Source organism: Heliconius melpomene, chromosome 11, assembly GCF_056956725.1.
Source record: "Heliconius melpomene rosina isolate 202511_hmr_F chromosome 11, ASM5695672v1, whole genome shotgun sequence".
NCBI lineage: Eukaryota > Metazoa > Arthropoda > Insecta > Lepidoptera > Nymphalidae > Heliconius > Heliconius melpomene.
This window is the reverse complement of record NC_140399.1, coordinates 2,219,382-2,237,506: the sequence shown is the minus strand read 5'-3', so window position 1 is coordinate 2,237,506 and position 18,125 is coordinate 2,219,382. Positions and strand designations below refer to the sequence as shown.

The following is an 18,125-nucleotide window of genomic DNA, read 5'->3' as shown; positions in this document are numbered from 1 at the left end:
ATTTTTTGTTTTTGTAGTACAATGGAATAAATTCATAGTTTCCGTAATAATATTTATTTACTTTTATGTCTAAGAATTAATATACTTTTAAATATTACAATTTTATTTATATTCCGTAAACACTGGATTCCTAAGACGTGAAACTCTAGAATCGTCTGGTCGCATAATGACGTATATTTTTTTATATTCTCGATTATCTCCATCATTTTTTATGTAATTATAGGCAGCAACACACCCCATTATTATGCCTGCTACAGCTAAACAGGATGATCCCATAATTTCTGGAATTTCCCAACATGCTTTTTTGAAAAGTCCTTTAAGATTGTTTTCAAATTTCACTTGATGACCTACTTCTTTTTGTTGTGGCATTGTATAGTAAATATTCTAGATAAATACCTAATAGTTCAATATAATTTAATGCTAAAGGCTCTATGACAGAATGAATGTCAATAAACATATTAGATTTTTTTTAAATATGATATTGTTACATTTTCTACATTGAAACTCTTTTGCATAAATTTCATTACGGTTAATATATATTTTTTAATTTTTGAGGTTTTAGACTTATGATATAATATGTTATATAGTGCTTTTTATGTTCAATTAGGTATCGGTATATAAACAATATTTCATTTCTGCAAGCCCTGTTTGTAAATAATCCTTGTTTTGCTACAAATGCTAATGAAATAATGTCGCAGCATTTTTTTCTATTCACCCTATTTGATATATGTCATAGCGGTCAATAGGTATATATCTCTTGATCCCATCCCACATCCAGTTGTAATAGAAATTTATATTTTTATTATATATAATGAGCTTATACTCTTTTTTTACTATATAGTACATGTGAAACCAGAATTAACTGATACTTTAATATAGATTATCCTATATTTAAAGTAGGGAGCAATATTACTTTGTAAACTTAGTCTTAAAATTTTCTATCCACCCCATATTACGGTTATTGCTCTGTGTCTTAATTTATATTACTTTGATTGACATTTGACACATTCGACAATGACATTTTATTTAATATTCTCATGGGACTCAGATATATTTTCTTGAAGGTGTCTGCCTAGATCTTATTGTATTAATAACTTAGCAAATAAGTAAAATGTCTGTACTAGTAGCCAGGCGGTCACTTGGCCAGCTTTTAAGGCAGGGATGGACCGAGATCCCTGAAGTCATCGCTTCCACTGGCCTTGCGTTATTTGGAGTAGGTTGTGGAGTTTATGCTTGCTATAAATATGTGAAGACCGATGGTGACAACCGAAGATACAAGAAAGTGTTCGTTATTATGAGACCGGACGACCCGAGGGCGGCCAAAATAAAGAGAGATTAGAAACTTATAAAAAAACAATCAAGTTTTGTGAATATTTAGTTGCAATTATGTAATAATAAATGAGTGCTATCTGTTATGTTTTGTTATTGTCTCTTTTTATTTATTAATGTATATTTTCCTTTGTTAATATTTGAATTTAAACAACAGTATTATACATAAAGTAAACATAAAATCTTTATAGTTATTTTTTATATAGCATGGTAACATAGCATCAAGACCTTTAATATCAGAGTTTTTGCTTCCATTTTAGGGATTTTATGCCGGGACATGGACATTATTGCCATGCATTGTCTTGTTATCCAAAGAAGGATCTTATAATAATTCATTCATTCAAATATATATAAATAAAACTAAGATATCAATAATTATTTTTATTGTAAACAAAAAATAAACAAGATTGGAAAACATGATAGTCAATAGTATGTAGTACAAATACCAGATTCATTTCTTTTTTTTCTTATCTTTAGAAGCAGTTGCTTTCCCCTTAGCCTTGCTTGGGCTTGATGCACTTTGCTTTCCCTTAGCTACTCTACTTGTACTGGGCTTTTCGGATTCTTTAGTTTTCTTTTTCTAGAAAGAAAATGTTATTAGAATACAGAAAAAGACAATATTAATGAACAAATAGTACATGATATATATAATAACTACTAACTTGAACTGAAGGAGTGAGAAGATAAAAATATTTCATGGGTATTGAACCCACAAGTATAGTATTTACAGTCCACAATTGCCCCTGGCAATTGTACCTGGCATATGTATATCTATACTATTATATACTCTCAAAAATTCAAACTTTTATTTTAACAGGGAATTATTTTTTTTTATACAACTAAAACATGCTCTTAAAAAATACATTCAAAATAAATATCATACTTTAATCAACATATCATTTTCTGGGTCACTATCCCCAGGTTGCTCTTCATCATCTTGGTTGTTTTCATCATCATGTCCATGGCCTTTCTTGATAGCTCCAGGTGCATATGGAAGGGCCGTAGCTTTTTTATTGTATGTACGAGTCATGGCTGCTTTCACCTGTAAGAATTAGAAAAATGGGTTAATACTCATAATATTATTAAATATAGGCCGTTGTGGCACAAGGGTGTGACTGTAATACAACAGTTCTATGTACAATTCCTCAATAATATTTTCTTTGCTTTTCTTTGGCTCCAAGGTTGGCCCGGCGTTGTGTTCCGCCACTCAACACGTGAAACTTCGAAAAGTGGGGAATGGAACATCTAGGTCATCTTAACACTAGGCCTGCTGTGTGTGAGAGACAGCATAAAGCCGAATATTATAAATATGAAAGTTTCTGAAAAAGGATGGATGTTAGTTCCACTGTCATGCATAAACTACTAAACAAATAAAGATGAAATTATAGCTTATATATAATTTAGTTATACTATAACAATAACTTTAAGCAAGTTAAGCCAAATTAGGATTCTTGGTATAAAGCTTTAAAGTAATAAATATTATTGATATGATTTTTTTTTTCAAACATCTAAGTCTAATTAAAAAAAAATATGTTAGGTTTTGCATATAAATAAAGGAGATGTATTATTATTGATATACAACCTTTTAAGTATAAAAACTTTTATCAATCATTAGTAAGTTAACAATCACTAACCTTAGAATCTATCAAAATTGTGGGATTCCTTTGTCCAGGCCACAATGATAGCTCGACTAACGAGTCCAGGTCTTCTCTCAACAAGTGATAAGATTCTAATACAGAGAGTGACTTCTCTATACCATCTGTTCTATCCTTAATGAGGGGAGTCACTATGGCGTCGCGGAGATGTTTCGCGTAGTCGAAGAATATGGCCGATTTCGATCCAGATATGCTAAAAATATATTATTATTACTGTTTCATATTGTAAATATTAGCTTGATTATGATTGATGATTAGGAAAAAAAAATCTTTCCATTTGTTCTGGAAGATGCATGTTTAAATCTTAAAAAGGCTTTTTCACCTTAAAATTTTATATTAGAGACAGTACTCACATCTTACACCTTCATTGTTAACTACCTACTAAGTTACATTTATTTATTACATTTTTTTTTGCATATATTCATATAATAATACAAAACAATGTTTATGTTATTATAATTAAGTGTATGGCGCTCCATTCTCTCTGACTACCCCGCTAGGGATAAAGAGTGAAGTTAAGTAAGTAATCTTATAGTTTTTTTGTCTATTTTTAAAGACATATGTAAATGTTCTAAAAAATAGAAAAAACAAATTACCTAAGTCTAGTATGCGAATGTATTTCCTGGCACAATCTATTCATTTTGTTTCTCCTAGAATTCTTCCCGAGCCAAGACGGAAACTGTATTTGAGCCGCAACATGCCCTTCTAAAGCCTGTCCTGGTATTACACTGCTGAATATTGCCTGGGAATTAAATTACACTTATTAAGTAAAATAGTTTAAGCCAGTCATGGCGCAGGAGCATCAGCATGCGCTTCATTTACGGAGGTGGTGGAGGCGAACCTAAAAGGGGCAATGTCACAAAGAGACGATAGGGTGATAGAGGCAATGATCCAAAAACTTAAGGAAGGCGTTCTGTATAAGCCTGGCCAAATCTAAGATTCCACACCTATATGCATGTATAAAATAATTATATAAAAGACAATTATATATGTAATGTACTATAATAATTAATATATGTTTAATAAGGTAAAAAAAAATATTGTCGGTAGGGGTCTCATCCAACCTATCTAGTATAAGCTCTAGATATAAGTACAGTTTAAATTGTCCCAAAATTAAGTACGCCACATTAAAAGAACTTTCATAAAATAAAAAAAGGCACGGGCAACTATGCGCCCGTGGATGTAGCAGTTAAAATAAAAAAAAAAGCATCAGCATGCGACTGTAAACACGACAGGTTGTGGGTTCTATCCCCACTCACGTTCAAAAAAAAAATTTCAATTTCATGTTAAGAAATAAAATAGATTTAAGTATACCTGCAATGGCAGCAAATTCCATGCTTGGCTTCCGCGTATCTTTGCGTCCACAATATCCCCTAAACTTATACTGTCCGCGGCTTGGCTTAATCTGCTTAGAACTTCGTGCCTATAAATTAATTAGTATGTAACAATTTATCAATAAATGACTCTAAATGTCACATCTCACATTGAAATATAATATTTAATATTCTATATGAAAAGGAAAAAATAATAAGAAAAACAACAATTTACAAGAACTACAGAATAGGAAAATAATATCAATAATCTTAATTTAATAGTTGGAGATCGAACTCACAACCATAACATATACAATATTCATAGTTATACTAGTTCCATACTAGTGGCGGATTTCAACGCCGCGCTTTACCTGCGCCATGACGAGCTTTATCCATGTTTAAAATATAAAATAATAATTTACTTAGGGCAATGCGGCGATACGTTTAAATAGTTTTCTTGTACGAAAAGAGGCATAATACTATAGTCGCTGAAGAACAAGTCACTTTTATCATTGATACTCATGGTTTTATGGTCTTCTGCGCTAAATACTTTGCGAACTGCTTCCCATGGGCCCTGAAAAATATATATTAAGTTAAAGCTGTAAAAATATAAATTCCAGACATTGCATGTTGATTGTCGGAACAGAACGCAGCGTTACTGGTTACCAGTCTTGTTAATTGTTGTCTTATTACCAGAGCGAGGACGTGAAAATAGTGCACTCATCCAATCCATCCGACTAAAGTGTGAATTGAACCCACAAAAGTAATATTTGCACTTTACAGTCAATGTTCTACTGCATCACGACGCCCCAATAACTGTAATTCTATAGTATTAACTAGAAGGGAAACTAGTACTACTAGTTATGTATGTTATCACGTCTACTGTTATTTAAATGCATATTACCAAAAGTAATTGAGAGAAGCGACATTACATCTAACCAAAAAACAGACTGTCGAAACCTTACAAATTAATTATTTTTTGAAAAGATTTGAAAAAAAAACAAGAAAAAAAACTTCAAAAAGTCTCATTAACTAACACTTGAAGGCTAACAAACATATGAAACATACCATCTTAACATCCTTCTTAACCCGTTCCGTCTCCTTACTCAACTTATCCTTATCTATTTGGCTATCAGCTGACCACAAGGACAGCAAGTGCAGGGTTTGCCTCACATCCTGTCCCGCTGATACTATTAGCTGGGATAGCACATCGGCGGGGACTTTGAGACCCTCTTTGAAGCACACTGACAGCATTGCTGACTGAAATTAGAAGAGTTTATGGTGTTTTGGAGGGATATACTATGACTTTTATTATATAAATTAGTGTAATAGTAACTAGCGGGGTACATAGAGGGAACCTAGTGCTGACATTCAAATTACAAGAGATTGCGGAATGAGAGGCGGAAAATAACGGCGCACTTTGTTTGTGAGGTGAGGTGACAGAGCGAGAATATGAAAATATTTCATTCCGCGAATGGAAATCGAATCTAGACTAGCCAAGATAGCTGAAAGTTAGAAAACGTATATTATAAAAATATGAATATAGCGGATTAAGCACACGCCTTTGGGAACTGCCCAAACCCACTGAACACTAAGTTCTCATCAAGTTATGTCGAAATTTTTATACATTTGTTACAATTTATTTAATTATGTTATTAACGCGGGTTCAAGTCCCGATATATAAATGGTTTTTTAAAAACACACATACAACTTAAAAAATATTAAACGAACCTTAATCTGATCCACCCTCGGTCTACTAAATCGTAAATCATAACAATAATTGGATAGTGTCCTCATTTTCTCACTGTTCCTGTCGTTGCACATACATATTACTGGTACTGAGGCTGTCTTTATAAGTGATATTAACTCTTGGAGACCACCTGGAAATTTATATTGAATAGAATAATCTTTTCTGCACACACAAAAAACATACAAAATTAGAACATATAAACAAAAAAGTAGTTTTTTTATATCAATTTAAATTTAGTTATAAATATGTTTAAAATTATCTAGTCAGTTGTTAAAAATATTGTAAAAAAAATTGTTAAAATACGCATTATTGTAAACTCAAATTAAAATTATTTCAATTATAAATTCAAATCAATAGTTTTTCAAAATTATAAACAAGAATCACTTTTCAAGCAAATAAATCTAGATCTAGATCGGTTCATCTTTCCGTAGATACGACGTCATAAGCACACAAACTGATATGTGGAACTTATACACACAGAGTAGTTAATCTGTGTGCGTTGGGGGATGAAAAAACAATAGAATTATATATATTTTTTATTTCTTTACCTCTATCTTCATTGCCAGCCATACCGTCAACTTCGTCCATAACTAATACATGTTTCTTAGAAACAGCACTGCCTTTGTTAGTGTTACCTGAAGTCAAAAAACGATTGACAATTATAATCTATATATATATAAAAGGACTTGTCCTCACTGACTGAGGTAAGACGCACGCACAGCCGTAACCGCTGATGGTAGAAACGTGAAATTTGGACAGATGTTTACTTTCGTAATCTGGACATCCACTAAGAAGGGATTTTGTAAAATTTTAACCCTAAAGGTGTGAAATAGGGGTTGAAAGTTTGTATGGAAAAAAAATTAAATCGGCACCGATTTTTATAAAATTTTGAAATTTAGATTTTCGAAAGCATTTAATTGAACACGTGTTTCATCGTTTTCTAGAATTCACCCCCTAAGGGTGCAAATAAGGGGTTGAAAGTTTGTATGGAAAAATCTTTAAATCGCCACCGATTTTTATAAAATTTGAAATTTAGACTCTTAAAAATATTTCATTGAACACATGTTTCATGGTTTATTAGATAATAAATAAAATAAAATAAAATAAGCCTTTATTGCTGTAAACATTTTACAATATGGTTTGTTCTTATTTATTTACCGATTGTACTATCCTATTTCCTATTATTATCTATATATTTGATTTTCCTTAATTATTTCTATGCGAAGACGATCGGCTTTCGTCCACAGCTTGTCTTCCGACATAGGCCTCCTCTAAACCCTTCCATTTCTCTCTATCTCTCGCTATCCTCATCCATCCTGTACCAGCTACTTTTTTAATATCATCCTCCCAACGTTTCATTTGACGCCCTTTATTTCTTTTCCCAATTCTAGGGTACCACTCTGTTATTGTTTTAGTCCATTTCTCAATTGTTTCTCTCAACATATGCCCTGTCCATTTCCATTTTAAAGTCTTGCATGTTTTTTCTGCGTCTCTAAATTTTGTTGTACTTTTTATTTCTTTCAGCCTTACTTTATCTTTCCTCTTCACGCCAATTACACTTCGCTCTATACCATTTTGGCATACGTTTATTTTTTTCATTATTTTTTCTGATATTGCCCAAGTTTGGCAACCGTATGTTAAACATGGTAGAATGCACATATTATATACTTTTCTCTTCTCTTTCATTGCTATATCTTTATTTTTCATAACTTCACTTAGTGACCAATACCTTTTCCAGGTGTTAGCTATCCTTCTGTCAATTTCCTTTTGCATAGTATCTTTCGCGGCTATAAGCTGCCCCAAATATATGTACTCATCAACAAAATCTATTTTCTCATTATTAACTGTGATAGTGTATGTCTGCGAACTGTTAGTTAATATTTTGGTTTTTGTTGTATTCATTGTGAGCCCCGCTTTCTTGCTTTCATCTGACAGTTGTTGTAACATTTTTTCTAGATTTTTTGGACATTCTGAAAATAAAATTAGGTCATCTGCGAAGCGTAGGTGATTTAATTTTTCACCATTGATATTAAGTCCTTCATCATCCCATTTTAGATTCCTAAATATGATTTCTAGAGCCGCTGAGAACAACTTGGGTGATATGGGATCTCCTTGTCGGACTCCTCGTTCTATACAGAACTCTTCTCCCATAGTTTCGAGCTTGACTTGGGCAGTACAGTTGTTGTATATGTTCTGAAGTATTCGTATGTACTTTCCCTGTATTCCTTGTATATGCAGAGCTTCCCAAATGTATTCGTGTTCCAGGCAGTCGAAGGCTTTGTTATAATCAACGAATCCCAGGTAATATGTTTTGTTGTATTCATTATATCTCTGTAGAACTTGTCTCAGAACATGTATGTGGTCTATTGTTGAAAACTTATTACGAAAACCCGCCTGTTCTTTGGGTTGGTTTTCGTCGAGGGTAATTATGATCCGGGAGAGTAGTATTTTTGAGAATATTTTATACACATTTGACATCAAACTTATAGGTCTATAGTTCTGTATTTCCTCTTTGTCGCCTTTCTTATGTAACAGTATTATTGTTGATTTAGTCCAATCTTTGGGGATATTTTCAGTCTCTATTATTTTGTTAAATAAATTGGTTAAAATAGGAGCTATAGTTGGTATTATAGATTTTAATAGTTCATTTGTAATTTGATCCGAACCTGGAGTCTTGTCGTTCTTTTGTGTTACAATTGCTCTAATAGTTTCTTGTTCTAATAGTTTAGGGATTGGCTCTAAATTTGTAGTAATTATATTTTTTGTTACTTCTTTTTTATTCTTACTTTGATAGAGATCTTTATAATATTCTGTAGCTACTTTTACTATTTCTGCTCTTTTATTTGTGTAGATGTTATTTTTATTTTTTACCCTTAACATCCAATCTTTCTTACTTTTTAATTCTTTTATTGCTTTTTTAATACCACCAGTTCTTTCAATGTATTTGCTAAGTGTCTTTTGTCTTTTAGTCTTTTTATCTTTCCTAATACTTACGTTTATCTTTTTACTAAGTTCTGCGATTTTGGCACGGTGTCTTTCCTTTTCTTTCTTTTGTAGTAATTCTTTCCTTTCTTGTAATAATACGTGTGTTGCGTTAGAGAGTACTCGTTTACTATCTGTATTTATCTTCTTTGTTTCTGTTTTTAATCGGTTAATTAATTTTATATATTGTTCTTGTATTGGTAGTTGTTTCTTTGCATCCTGTTCAGTAAGTGCATGTAGGTTATTCATAAGTTGAGTGGGATTGCCGGTACATAAAAGGGCCGAATTATCTTTAGGAGATGGTCTTTTGTTTTTTATTGGCATTCCTGTTATTTTAGCGCGAACCATTTTATGGTCCGAATTGAAATTTAGGTTATGTATTACTGACACATCTTTAATAGCTTTGGCGTTATTAGACATTATGAGATCGATTTCATTTTTATGTAGCCCATTGGGGGAAATCCATGTCCATCTCTTTGTTTTCTTTTTCTTATAAAAACTGTTCAAGATCTTAAGTTTGTGTTCTAAAGCGAAGGTGACTAGTCTGTCTCCATTTTTATTTCTTTTTCCCTGTCCATATTTTCCTACTGTGTGTTTTTCTCCACTATTGTTAGATATACCAATTTGTGCGTTAAAGTCGCCCATCACTATTATGTTTTTATAGCAATTTTGCATTGACATTCTTAGATCTTCGTAAAATTTTTCGATTTTGGCGAGATCTTCTCTCTTATCAGATTCTGTTGGAGAGTATGCTTGGATGATTGACCACTTTTCTTCCTTATTTAGAGGAAGTGTTATGTTCAGTATCGTTATTCTTTCTGATAATCCTTGTATTTCCTCTACTCTGTGTGTTAAATTCTTTTTAATCAAAAATCCCACCCCATACTGTCCTTGTGTTTCACCTTTATAGTATAAAATGTATTTACCGTAGTCGCTTATTCCTTCGCCATACCTTCTCATTTCGCTTATTCCTATTACATCCCATTTTAAATCTGCTATGGCTAATTCCAATTCAAGTCGCTTCTCTGTGGTTCGTAGTGATCTCGCATTAAAAGTAGCTATATATACATCTGATGTTGGTTTGCTTGGTTTTAGAGGGTCGCGGTCTTTTTCCCCCACGAGGACCAATCGTCTTGGGGGAAGAGGTTTATTAATCTTAATTTGTTTTTTACTTAGTAGACTGTTCCGATCGTCGGTGCTTAATTGCTATTGTTTAGTTGCAGTTGTACTACTCGTAAAGCTCGACGAAGAGGAATTGCTTCGCATTCTCATAATATCAAATGCATTTTTTCTATTCATCGATGATGGAGTAACTGTCTGTTGTTTTCTTTCTTGCGGCGAGTTGGATGTTTCTCTCTTCCTTTTATCGTTATACTTAGCATTCTTTTTAACCACGAGCTTGTCATGTTTTAAATAGGCAAGATTGCCTTCCTTCCTTTCTTCTATTAACTTGGGTATTAGTGCTTTCCTCTTTTCTAAAATTTCTTTTGAATAATCTTCGGTTAAGTATATTTCCTTAAGTTTCTTCTTATTTGCCATTATCTCTCTTTTTCTCCATCCACTTACTAATGCCAGAACTATTGGCCTCGGTTTACCTACTTTATTTGCTTTTCCGATACGATAAATGTTATTTATTTCCCAATCTTCCAAATTAAAGTTCAATGCGTTCGAAAAATGTTTTCTCACATTATCAATCAGTTCATGTGTAGACATCTCGTCCTCCTTTAGTCCATGTATAATTATATTATTAATTTTCTTTTCCCTTTCCAGATATTCTACCTTTTTTTCCAACTTCTCTATTTTATCTTTCAATACTTTATTATTTTCTATAAGAGGTTTTAATTTTTCATCTATTTTTTCCATTAATGTATTGGTTTGTTCTTCTTTTTGATTCTGTATTTCGATTTTCATTTTTTCAAATAAAAGTTGGAATTGTCCCTCCATTTTTAATATAATTTAAATTAATTTAGTAGAAATTGGAAAATGTCACTATCAGCTGATGTCACAGATCGCTGTCAGATATATTATCTATGCCAAGATCAATGTCGGTAACATGTATAAAGTGACAAGTAATAACTTCTAACCTTAAAATTTGTCGATTTTATCCTTTCTCAATCTTCTTTAATCTCACAAATCAAATATTTTTCAATATTACGAACGGTTAGTTGCACTTTGTTTATTAGTTGGATGTGACAATCGTAAGAAAACTGCGATTAATTCCACTGATTTTAGAATATTTTATAGGAACGTTAGCACTATGACGTTTACTAGTTGAGCACCGGACACCGGATCCGGTTTATTAGAATTCCCCCTTAAATAAGCAAGCGAGGCTGCGCGCGTCCGCTAGTTTGATATATTTTTATTTCGTTTTAGCTCCAGGCACCGTTTCCTTATTCCGCACTTAGAGGGAACCCGCAATGTTTTAACATTCGGTGGAAAGTGAGGAATGGAATGTCTTAACACTAGATTTCTTTTACTAGCGTGAATCTGATTTAATTAAAAAAAAATTACGTCTCAAATTTAAGTGCATAAAAAAATACCTTTAGCATATCCAGACAAAGAAGTAGTAGATAACAATTCTCCAATCTGTTCCTTTATGAGATTCTTGCTCCTTGTATCAGATGCATTGAATTCAACCATATCAAAACCTAATTCTTTGCATACTAGTGATACTGTTGTGGTTTTACCTGTAAAAGATGTGAAAATAATATTTACTAACATCACTTAATGTGAGAGTGATGGAAATAGATATTGTCCAATATAGGTTCATATTTTAATGTGCATAAAAGATCAACACCAATTTCTGAAGATTGTGTGGTTATAAGTCTCATTCCATTTAGAGTAAAAGATAATATATTGAATCATAATGATTGATTCAATATATTATCAGTTTAGTGACCCAATGTGCACAGAGGGTTTTGCTACCACACACACCATATATCAAAAATTTGTGACAAAGTGGGTGTTTTGTCACTAGCATGCTTTACGCGAATATATGTGGAAGTAAAAAAAAGAAATAAAGAAATTAATACTTTATTTAACTTTTCTACATAATTAATGAGGATTAGGTTAAACCAAACCTATCCTAAAAATATTGAAAAAAGAAACCAGCCATTATCATATTTTATGCTTTGGCTAAAAAAAAGAGACTGGTGCAAACACATGTAATAAAAATATTAAAAATTATTAATAAAAATAATAAAACAATAAAAAAATTAGACATTTTACCTACACCCGGAGGTCCAGACAATAAAGCAGCTTTATAAAAACCACCATCATCATTCTTGGCCCACGGACTGGGCTTGGGAAGTTTAGCTTTTCTATTTACATACCATTTTGTCAACCATTTTAATAATCTGTAAATAATAATTCCTTTTTTTTCCCTTCTGTCTGTTCCTTACATTTTGATAGATTCTTGGAATTTCGTGTGGAGTGGCGGTACTCAACCCCGCGCTTTACCAGAGCATTTTCAATTACTTGTTGCATTTACAGTCGCACTCTCGTGCTCCTGAGTCACGACAACGTCTATATTTTTTCAATATTTCTTTAAAAACTAAATATAAAATCTGTGTTTAAGTCACATATATAAACCTAACTGTCACTGTTCCTATCTGAATTAAAAAGTTTTTAGTATGTATAGTGTTTTCATAGTCATATAAATTGTTTATTGTAGGTCTAAACAACCGGCAGCGTTAAGTTAGATCATCCTACACGCAAATATTACGGAGTAGAAAGAACATTAGGTTCTTTTTGTCTATGTATCTTACATGAGAAATAAAAACAAGAAATGCTTCCCAAGGTTAACGGCAAGGTTTTTTATATATATATATATATATATGCGGCTTCATACTTACTTATTAACATTACTGGCTTCCCCATGTTGTCCTATAATTTGTTTTATACTTTGTGGTTTATATTTGTCCACCCACATCAATGAAATTGTATTGTTATTTTCTGACACATTAGCTTGCTCTACTTTTTTGTCACTTTTGTCACCTGTAATTCATTAAATTTACTTAATGTATGTCTTCTTTCAGTTCACATATTCTGTTAACTGAAATGGAACTGAACTGAGAAGTCTTCTAGTCAATTCAGGTCTAAAGGCACTAAATAAACTATTTCGAAGTCAACATACTCAGAAGGCAGAAAGAAACATTTATGGGTCGTTTTTGCCGCATTTTGTATGAAATTTGCCATGAAATGTCTTGTTTCCCATTTTAACATTAAGCCTAAAGGGCACTCCTAAATTTGGCAAAAAGTGATGGCATTTTAAAAAGTGAAGAATGGAGTGTCGCGTCACTAAGTTTTTACTGCCTGCCTAACTTCTATAAAGAACACAGAGAAGATAAAAAAAATATAATATATTACCATTAGTCATTATTACTGACTTAACAGGTTTTTCAATAACTTCTTGTTTAATTTTCGGTATCTCAACAGGCTTCACTGGAGAAATCGATTTTTCCTTTTTAATCTTGTCAATTAAAATATCATGATTTTTCTTTTTCTTTTCAGCACTTTTATCTTTTTTCTTATTACTTCTGTCCATTTTGTCTTTCGGTGATTCTTTTTTTTCTGTCTTGGAATCTTTGATTAATTTTAAGAATTCATCCTCATTAATGATTTTAACACCTAGCTCTTGTGCTTTAGCTAACTTTGCTGGACCCGCGTCTTCACCAGCTATTACATGTGTTATCTAAAAACGTAATATTTTTTAATAATTTAACAAAAATGTTAGAGAATTTAATGTCTCATTGCACAGCCAGCAAAAACTGTTATCAATGATGTTGTATAATTCGTTTTTAATTGTTTTTTGCTGTATAGCTTTGGTTGGTTGTATAAACTTTATTTTGTACTTTCTACTTTTATATTTTTCCTATCTTTACTTTTTTTACCTTCACGCTATATCCCGCGCATAGCAAGGCGGGCAGAGGGTACCTGGGAACCTAGTGTTAAGACACTTCCGTTCCTTACTATCCACCCAATATCTTTGAGATATCACAGAACTCAACTATATCAAAACTCAAATATTTCATTTCAAGTGGGAATCAAACCTACAACTTCGCGTTTCGCGTTTATAGTTGCACGCTTGTGACTCTGCGCCATGACGGCCTTTATTTGTACCTATATAAAAATAAGAAACACATTACCTTCTTACTTATCCCACTCTTTACACAACCACCATATTTAGTAATAGCAGCTACCACTTCATCCCTTTCGAATGAATCTAAAACTCCAGTAAGCAGAAACGCACAATCCTTGAGACAATTTGGTGCACCCTGTAAATTTAATAATTTTAAATTTTATTTATTATATATTTATTAGTGATTTTTTACACTTCTTAGGTGTTATTACACATAAAAAGCAGAAAAATATTTTTTTGTAAATTTATAATATAACTTTTTATTAATTAGTCTTATTAAATAAAACTATGTTAAAATATTTTTTATCCAGTTAAAAGAATTAATATAAAAACTACTATTTTATACTTACTTCCGGAACTTCTTTTGTTCCCAAGTGTTTAGGTCCAGATCTGTTCAAATATTTTTGGTATAATGCAGCTGAATATCTTTTCCTTTCATGCCTTTCTTCATCTGATAAAACTGTAACATTAAAAAAACATATATATCGCAAGAAAAGCTATTTTGTCCTTATCACATCTAAAATATATATGTTCTGCATAGATGTCTGCAAATACCTCCAAATATTATAACCTGTTTAGCTTACTATACTAAACAAAATATTCCATCAGAACTTAACACTGTGCTTTTTTCAAATTCAAATTCAAAATATTCTTTATTCAAATAAACTTTATAAGCACTTTTGAATCGTCGAATGTACATGTCAACAAAAAGCTACCACCGGTTCGGAAGGCAGTTCTGCTGAGAAGAGCCGGCAAGAAACTCAACAGTTGCTCTTTTTAAAGTCAATGGTATATTTTACTATTACATTAGTTGGCAGCTGTCCTGCCTGACATTCAATAGACATTAATTCCATACATCTTTATCCTCTAAATATTCTTGAACAGTGTAATAAGCTTTACTTGGTAGAATTTTTTTTACAGATATTTTAAATTTTGGTAATGGCAAATTAAGAATACACTGCGGAATTTTATCATATACACGTATACTCAGACCCATAAAGGATTTATTAACTTTTTGGAGTTTTTGTCTTATTTTCTTAATTGCGAACGCGGCTGAGCTGAGTTTGTCTGCAAGTGCTTGCAGATGAGCGTTCCACTGGAGTTTAGAATCTATAGTAACACCTAAGAAAATAGCTGATTCCGACACATTAAGAGGTTCTCCTTTAATTATTACATTAAAATTATGTTTATGCAAACTCAAAGCATTTCGTTTTTTTAGCATTTAACATTAGATTATTAACATCAAACCAACGAAGAATATGCGATAATGCACTATTCACTTCGTCATAGTTTATTATATTTCTGTCAACCTTAAATATTAAAGAGGTATCATCCGCGAAAAGTACAATATCACATAGGTTCTTCACATAAAAGGCAGATCGTTAATATAAAGAAGAAATAAAAGAGGACCAAGTATAAATCCTTGTGGAACGCCCATCTTTAGAGAAGATCCAGATGATTTTACATTATTTATACTAACCGTCTGGATTCTTTGGTTTAGATATGAGGCAATAAGGTCAAGGGCAGTATCCTGTATACCATAATGTTTTAGTTTTAACAACAGAGTTACATGGTCTACGCAATCAAAGGCTTTGGATAAGTCACAAAACACTCCAATTGCATTTTGTGACCTCTCCCATGCGTCATAAATATGCTTTAGGAGTGCGGCACCCGCATCTTTCTTATTAGAGAAGGGAAATGAAAATAATTCATTGCGTGACGTGGGCATTGAATCTACAGCCAAAGGATTTTAAGTCATACACTATGTTACTGACCCACAACATACTCTATAAACACAAATAAACAAAAATATACCTGATTCATTAAGACTTCTGTCTAATTTACGCTTTTTTTGTTTAGGCTCATTTGTCTCTTTATCAAGTGTTTCTTCCTTCTCATTATTTAAAAACTCACTGAAGTCCTTCTCTTCCTTGATTTGACTTGACTGATTTTGTGTGTCATCATCAATATGACTTTTATTTAATTTTCTTTTATTAGATTTATTATCTTTGTCAACTTTATTTGGAGTTTTATTAACATAATTATCTGTTTTACTTTTTTCTAATAATTTATCATCTTCTACTTCCTTCTTGGGAGATTTTGATTTGTCAATATGCTTTTTATCATGATTTTTTGTATTTGTTTTATGATTGCTGTTACTTTTTGATTTTAGTTCAATATTTTCTGTTGTATTAAAATTATCAAGTTTATTACTTTCATCTAATTGTAAAAGACTCTGCTCAAATTCATCATCTGAGTGTATACCAGTTTCCGTCTTTTTCTTAGTTTTCTTAACTATTGGTTCAGATCTCTTTATCGGTCCGCTACCAAATAAGTCCTTATTATTAACTTCCTGTAAGTTTTGTTTTGCAGGTGTAGTTTTTTGTTTAGGTGGTGAGATATCTTCATCTGAATCTTCTTTAATTTGCCTGCGTTTCCTTGATACTTTTTTCTTAAACATTAAGTTATATAATTAAAATGTATACACTAAAAAAGTTATTAGAATATTTAATAAAATAAAAGCAGTTGTTGCAGCAAGCAACATTGTTTTTATTTTTTTCTGGTTGTATTACTTTTAATTAAACCCATTCTATTGAGAGCCAGTACTGAAAGCAAAGGTAATTTTGGCTACATCCACACTGCACTACACCAGAGCTGACAGTGAAAGAATACAGGTTTATTGATACAATTTGAGCAGAAATCAACAAACTAAACTGATAATTTAAGGATAAGGGTACAGGACCGGACATAGTGGCGAGAATTAGGAGAGGCCTATGTCCAGCAGTGGATGTTGAAAGGCTGATGGATGGATAGAAGGAAACTGATAATTTTTAAATATTAATATTTCTCTAAATTGTTTTCATAAACATGTAATATTTATATATTATTTATTCATTGATTGGAAAATCTTTGCTTTAAGATTTGATACCATATTATAAGTCTTTTTGTTAATAAAGTTTAGCCAATTAAAAAGGAAAACAAACCTTTTTATTTACTTCAACATCTGGTGATTCTGGTATAACATCACTGTCTTCATCTTTTATTTTCTTCTCTTTTTTTATTGTGAAAAATGATCTTATATCCTACAATAAATAAACTACAACTATATTCAGAATGTTTACGAGATATGACAACTCGTTAAACACACCGACGACAATTATTTATTCGCATATAATACAGAAATATGCAATTTACTACTAATTTGTAGGCATTAATTTGTATTTTTTTAAAGTATATGATAATATTTTAGTTCTTAAGTTATTTTATTTTCAATATGTATATTAGATTGCTCCTGTGAAACTTTAAGGTAAAATAAATATAAAGTAAGTTATAAAAGTTTTACATGAATGTTATGTGTATAACATAGTACATATTGTCAGGTATTTCTTACCCTAGACATTTTAAAGCTCAAACTTCTCTTCAAATATTTGTTAGCCGTATAATATATTAAACAATACAATTTTAGAAAAACAAGAAATTATAAGACCAAAACAGAAAACAATGAAATATGATTGACTTTTTTAAATTCTTTGAATTTACAGTCCCACCGGCAATAATTGACAGTTATCAATTTGTCAGATAAAATGTCATATTGAAAAAATATAGATTAAAAGAAAATCATTTACTACGTCATTATATTTTTAATTTTGTTTATACTGGTGTGATACGGTATTTCATTGGTTCGTACCAATGAAATACGATATCGTACCTAGCTGACTTTATATATCCTTTTTGTAAATGGTATTTTATAGTCTTTAAAGACTGATCATTGATAGTTATAAACAATACTAATCATACTGAACAGTAATACTTTTTCTTTTTATTATTTAACTTCTACATCAAATGTTTCAACCATCTTGATCTTCCAGACATTATTTTTTATTATTTATACCAGTTTGAATTTTATTTATAATTATTTTGTTTGCTTTCGTTGGAAAATTGTAAAAATTACTTTA

General features: G+C 31.5%; 3 protein-coding genes and 1 pseudogene across 3 annotated transcripts; 1 reads left to right on the top strand and 3 right to left on the bottom strand.

Moving 5' to 3' along the window:
• Window positions 1-102: 102 nt before the first annotated feature.
• On the bottom strand, window positions 103-369 carry LOC146534298 (NADH dehydrogenase [ubiquinone] 1 alpha subcomplex subunit 3 pseudogene; annotated as a pseudogene).
• A 644-nt stretch (window positions 370-1,013) lies between these two features.
• LOC146534297 (NADH dehydrogenase [ubiquinone] 1 alpha subcomplex subunit 3-like) lies at window positions 1,014-1,415 on the top strand. Its single transcript, XM_085192738.1, has one exon. The coding sequence runs from the start codon at window positions 1,112-1,114 to the stop codon at window positions 1,337-1,339; it is 228 nt and encodes a 75-aa protein (XP_085048864.1). The 5' UTR covers window positions 1,014-1,111; the 3' UTR covers window positions 1,340-1,415.
• A 280-nt stretch (window positions 1,416-1,695) lies between these two features.
• On the bottom strand, window positions 1,696-17,782 carry Gnf1 (germ line transcription factor 1). Its single transcript, XM_085192735.1, has 18 exons — window positions 17,561-17,782; window positions 17,154-17,252; window positions 15,985-16,621; window positions 14,520-14,629; window positions 14,177-14,305; window positions 13,398-13,722; window positions 12,884-13,025; window positions 12,258-12,385; window positions 11,570-11,716; window positions 6,596-6,682; window positions 6,029-6,177; window positions 5,366-5,557; window positions 4,720-4,871; window positions 4,299-4,407; window positions 3,581-3,726; window positions 2,964-3,177; window positions 2,213-2,371; window positions 1,696-1,909 (listed from the first exon to the last, which is right to left on the bottom strand). Exons 1-18 carry the CDS (start codon window positions 17,567-17,569, stop codon window positions 1,781-1,783), a joined length of 3,063 nt encoding a protein of 1,020 aa, XP_085048861.1. The 5' UTR covers window positions 17,570-17,782; the 3' UTR covers window positions 1,696-1,780.
• On the bottom strand, window positions 10,236-11,304 carry LOC146534296 (uncharacterized). Its single transcript, XM_085193081.1, has one exon. The coding sequence runs from the start codon at window positions 10,971-10,973 to the stop codon at window positions 10,236-10,238; it is 738 nt and encodes a 245-aa protein (XP_085049207.1). The 5' UTR covers window positions 10,974-11,304.
• Window positions 17,783-18,125: the final 343 nt, after the last annotated feature.

Coding starts and splice junctions, on each gene's coding strand:
- LOC146534297 (XM_085192738.1), top strand. CDS start 1,112: ATGTCTGTACTAGTAGCCAGGCGGTCACTTGGCCAGCTTTTAAGGCAG.
- Gnf1 (XM_085192735.1), bottom strand. Junction 13,026..13,397: donor GTCAGTAATAATGACTAATG/GTAATATATTAT, acceptor AATGAATTACAG/GTGACAAAAGTGACAAAAAA. Junction 6,178..6,595: donor GGCTGGCAATGAAGATAGAG/GTAAAGAAATAA, acceptor ATAAATTTCCAG/GTGGTCTCCAAGAGTTAATA.
- LOC146534296 (XM_085193081.1), bottom strand. CDS start 10,973: ATGGAGGGACAATTCCAACTTTTATTTGAAAAAATGAAAATCGAAATA.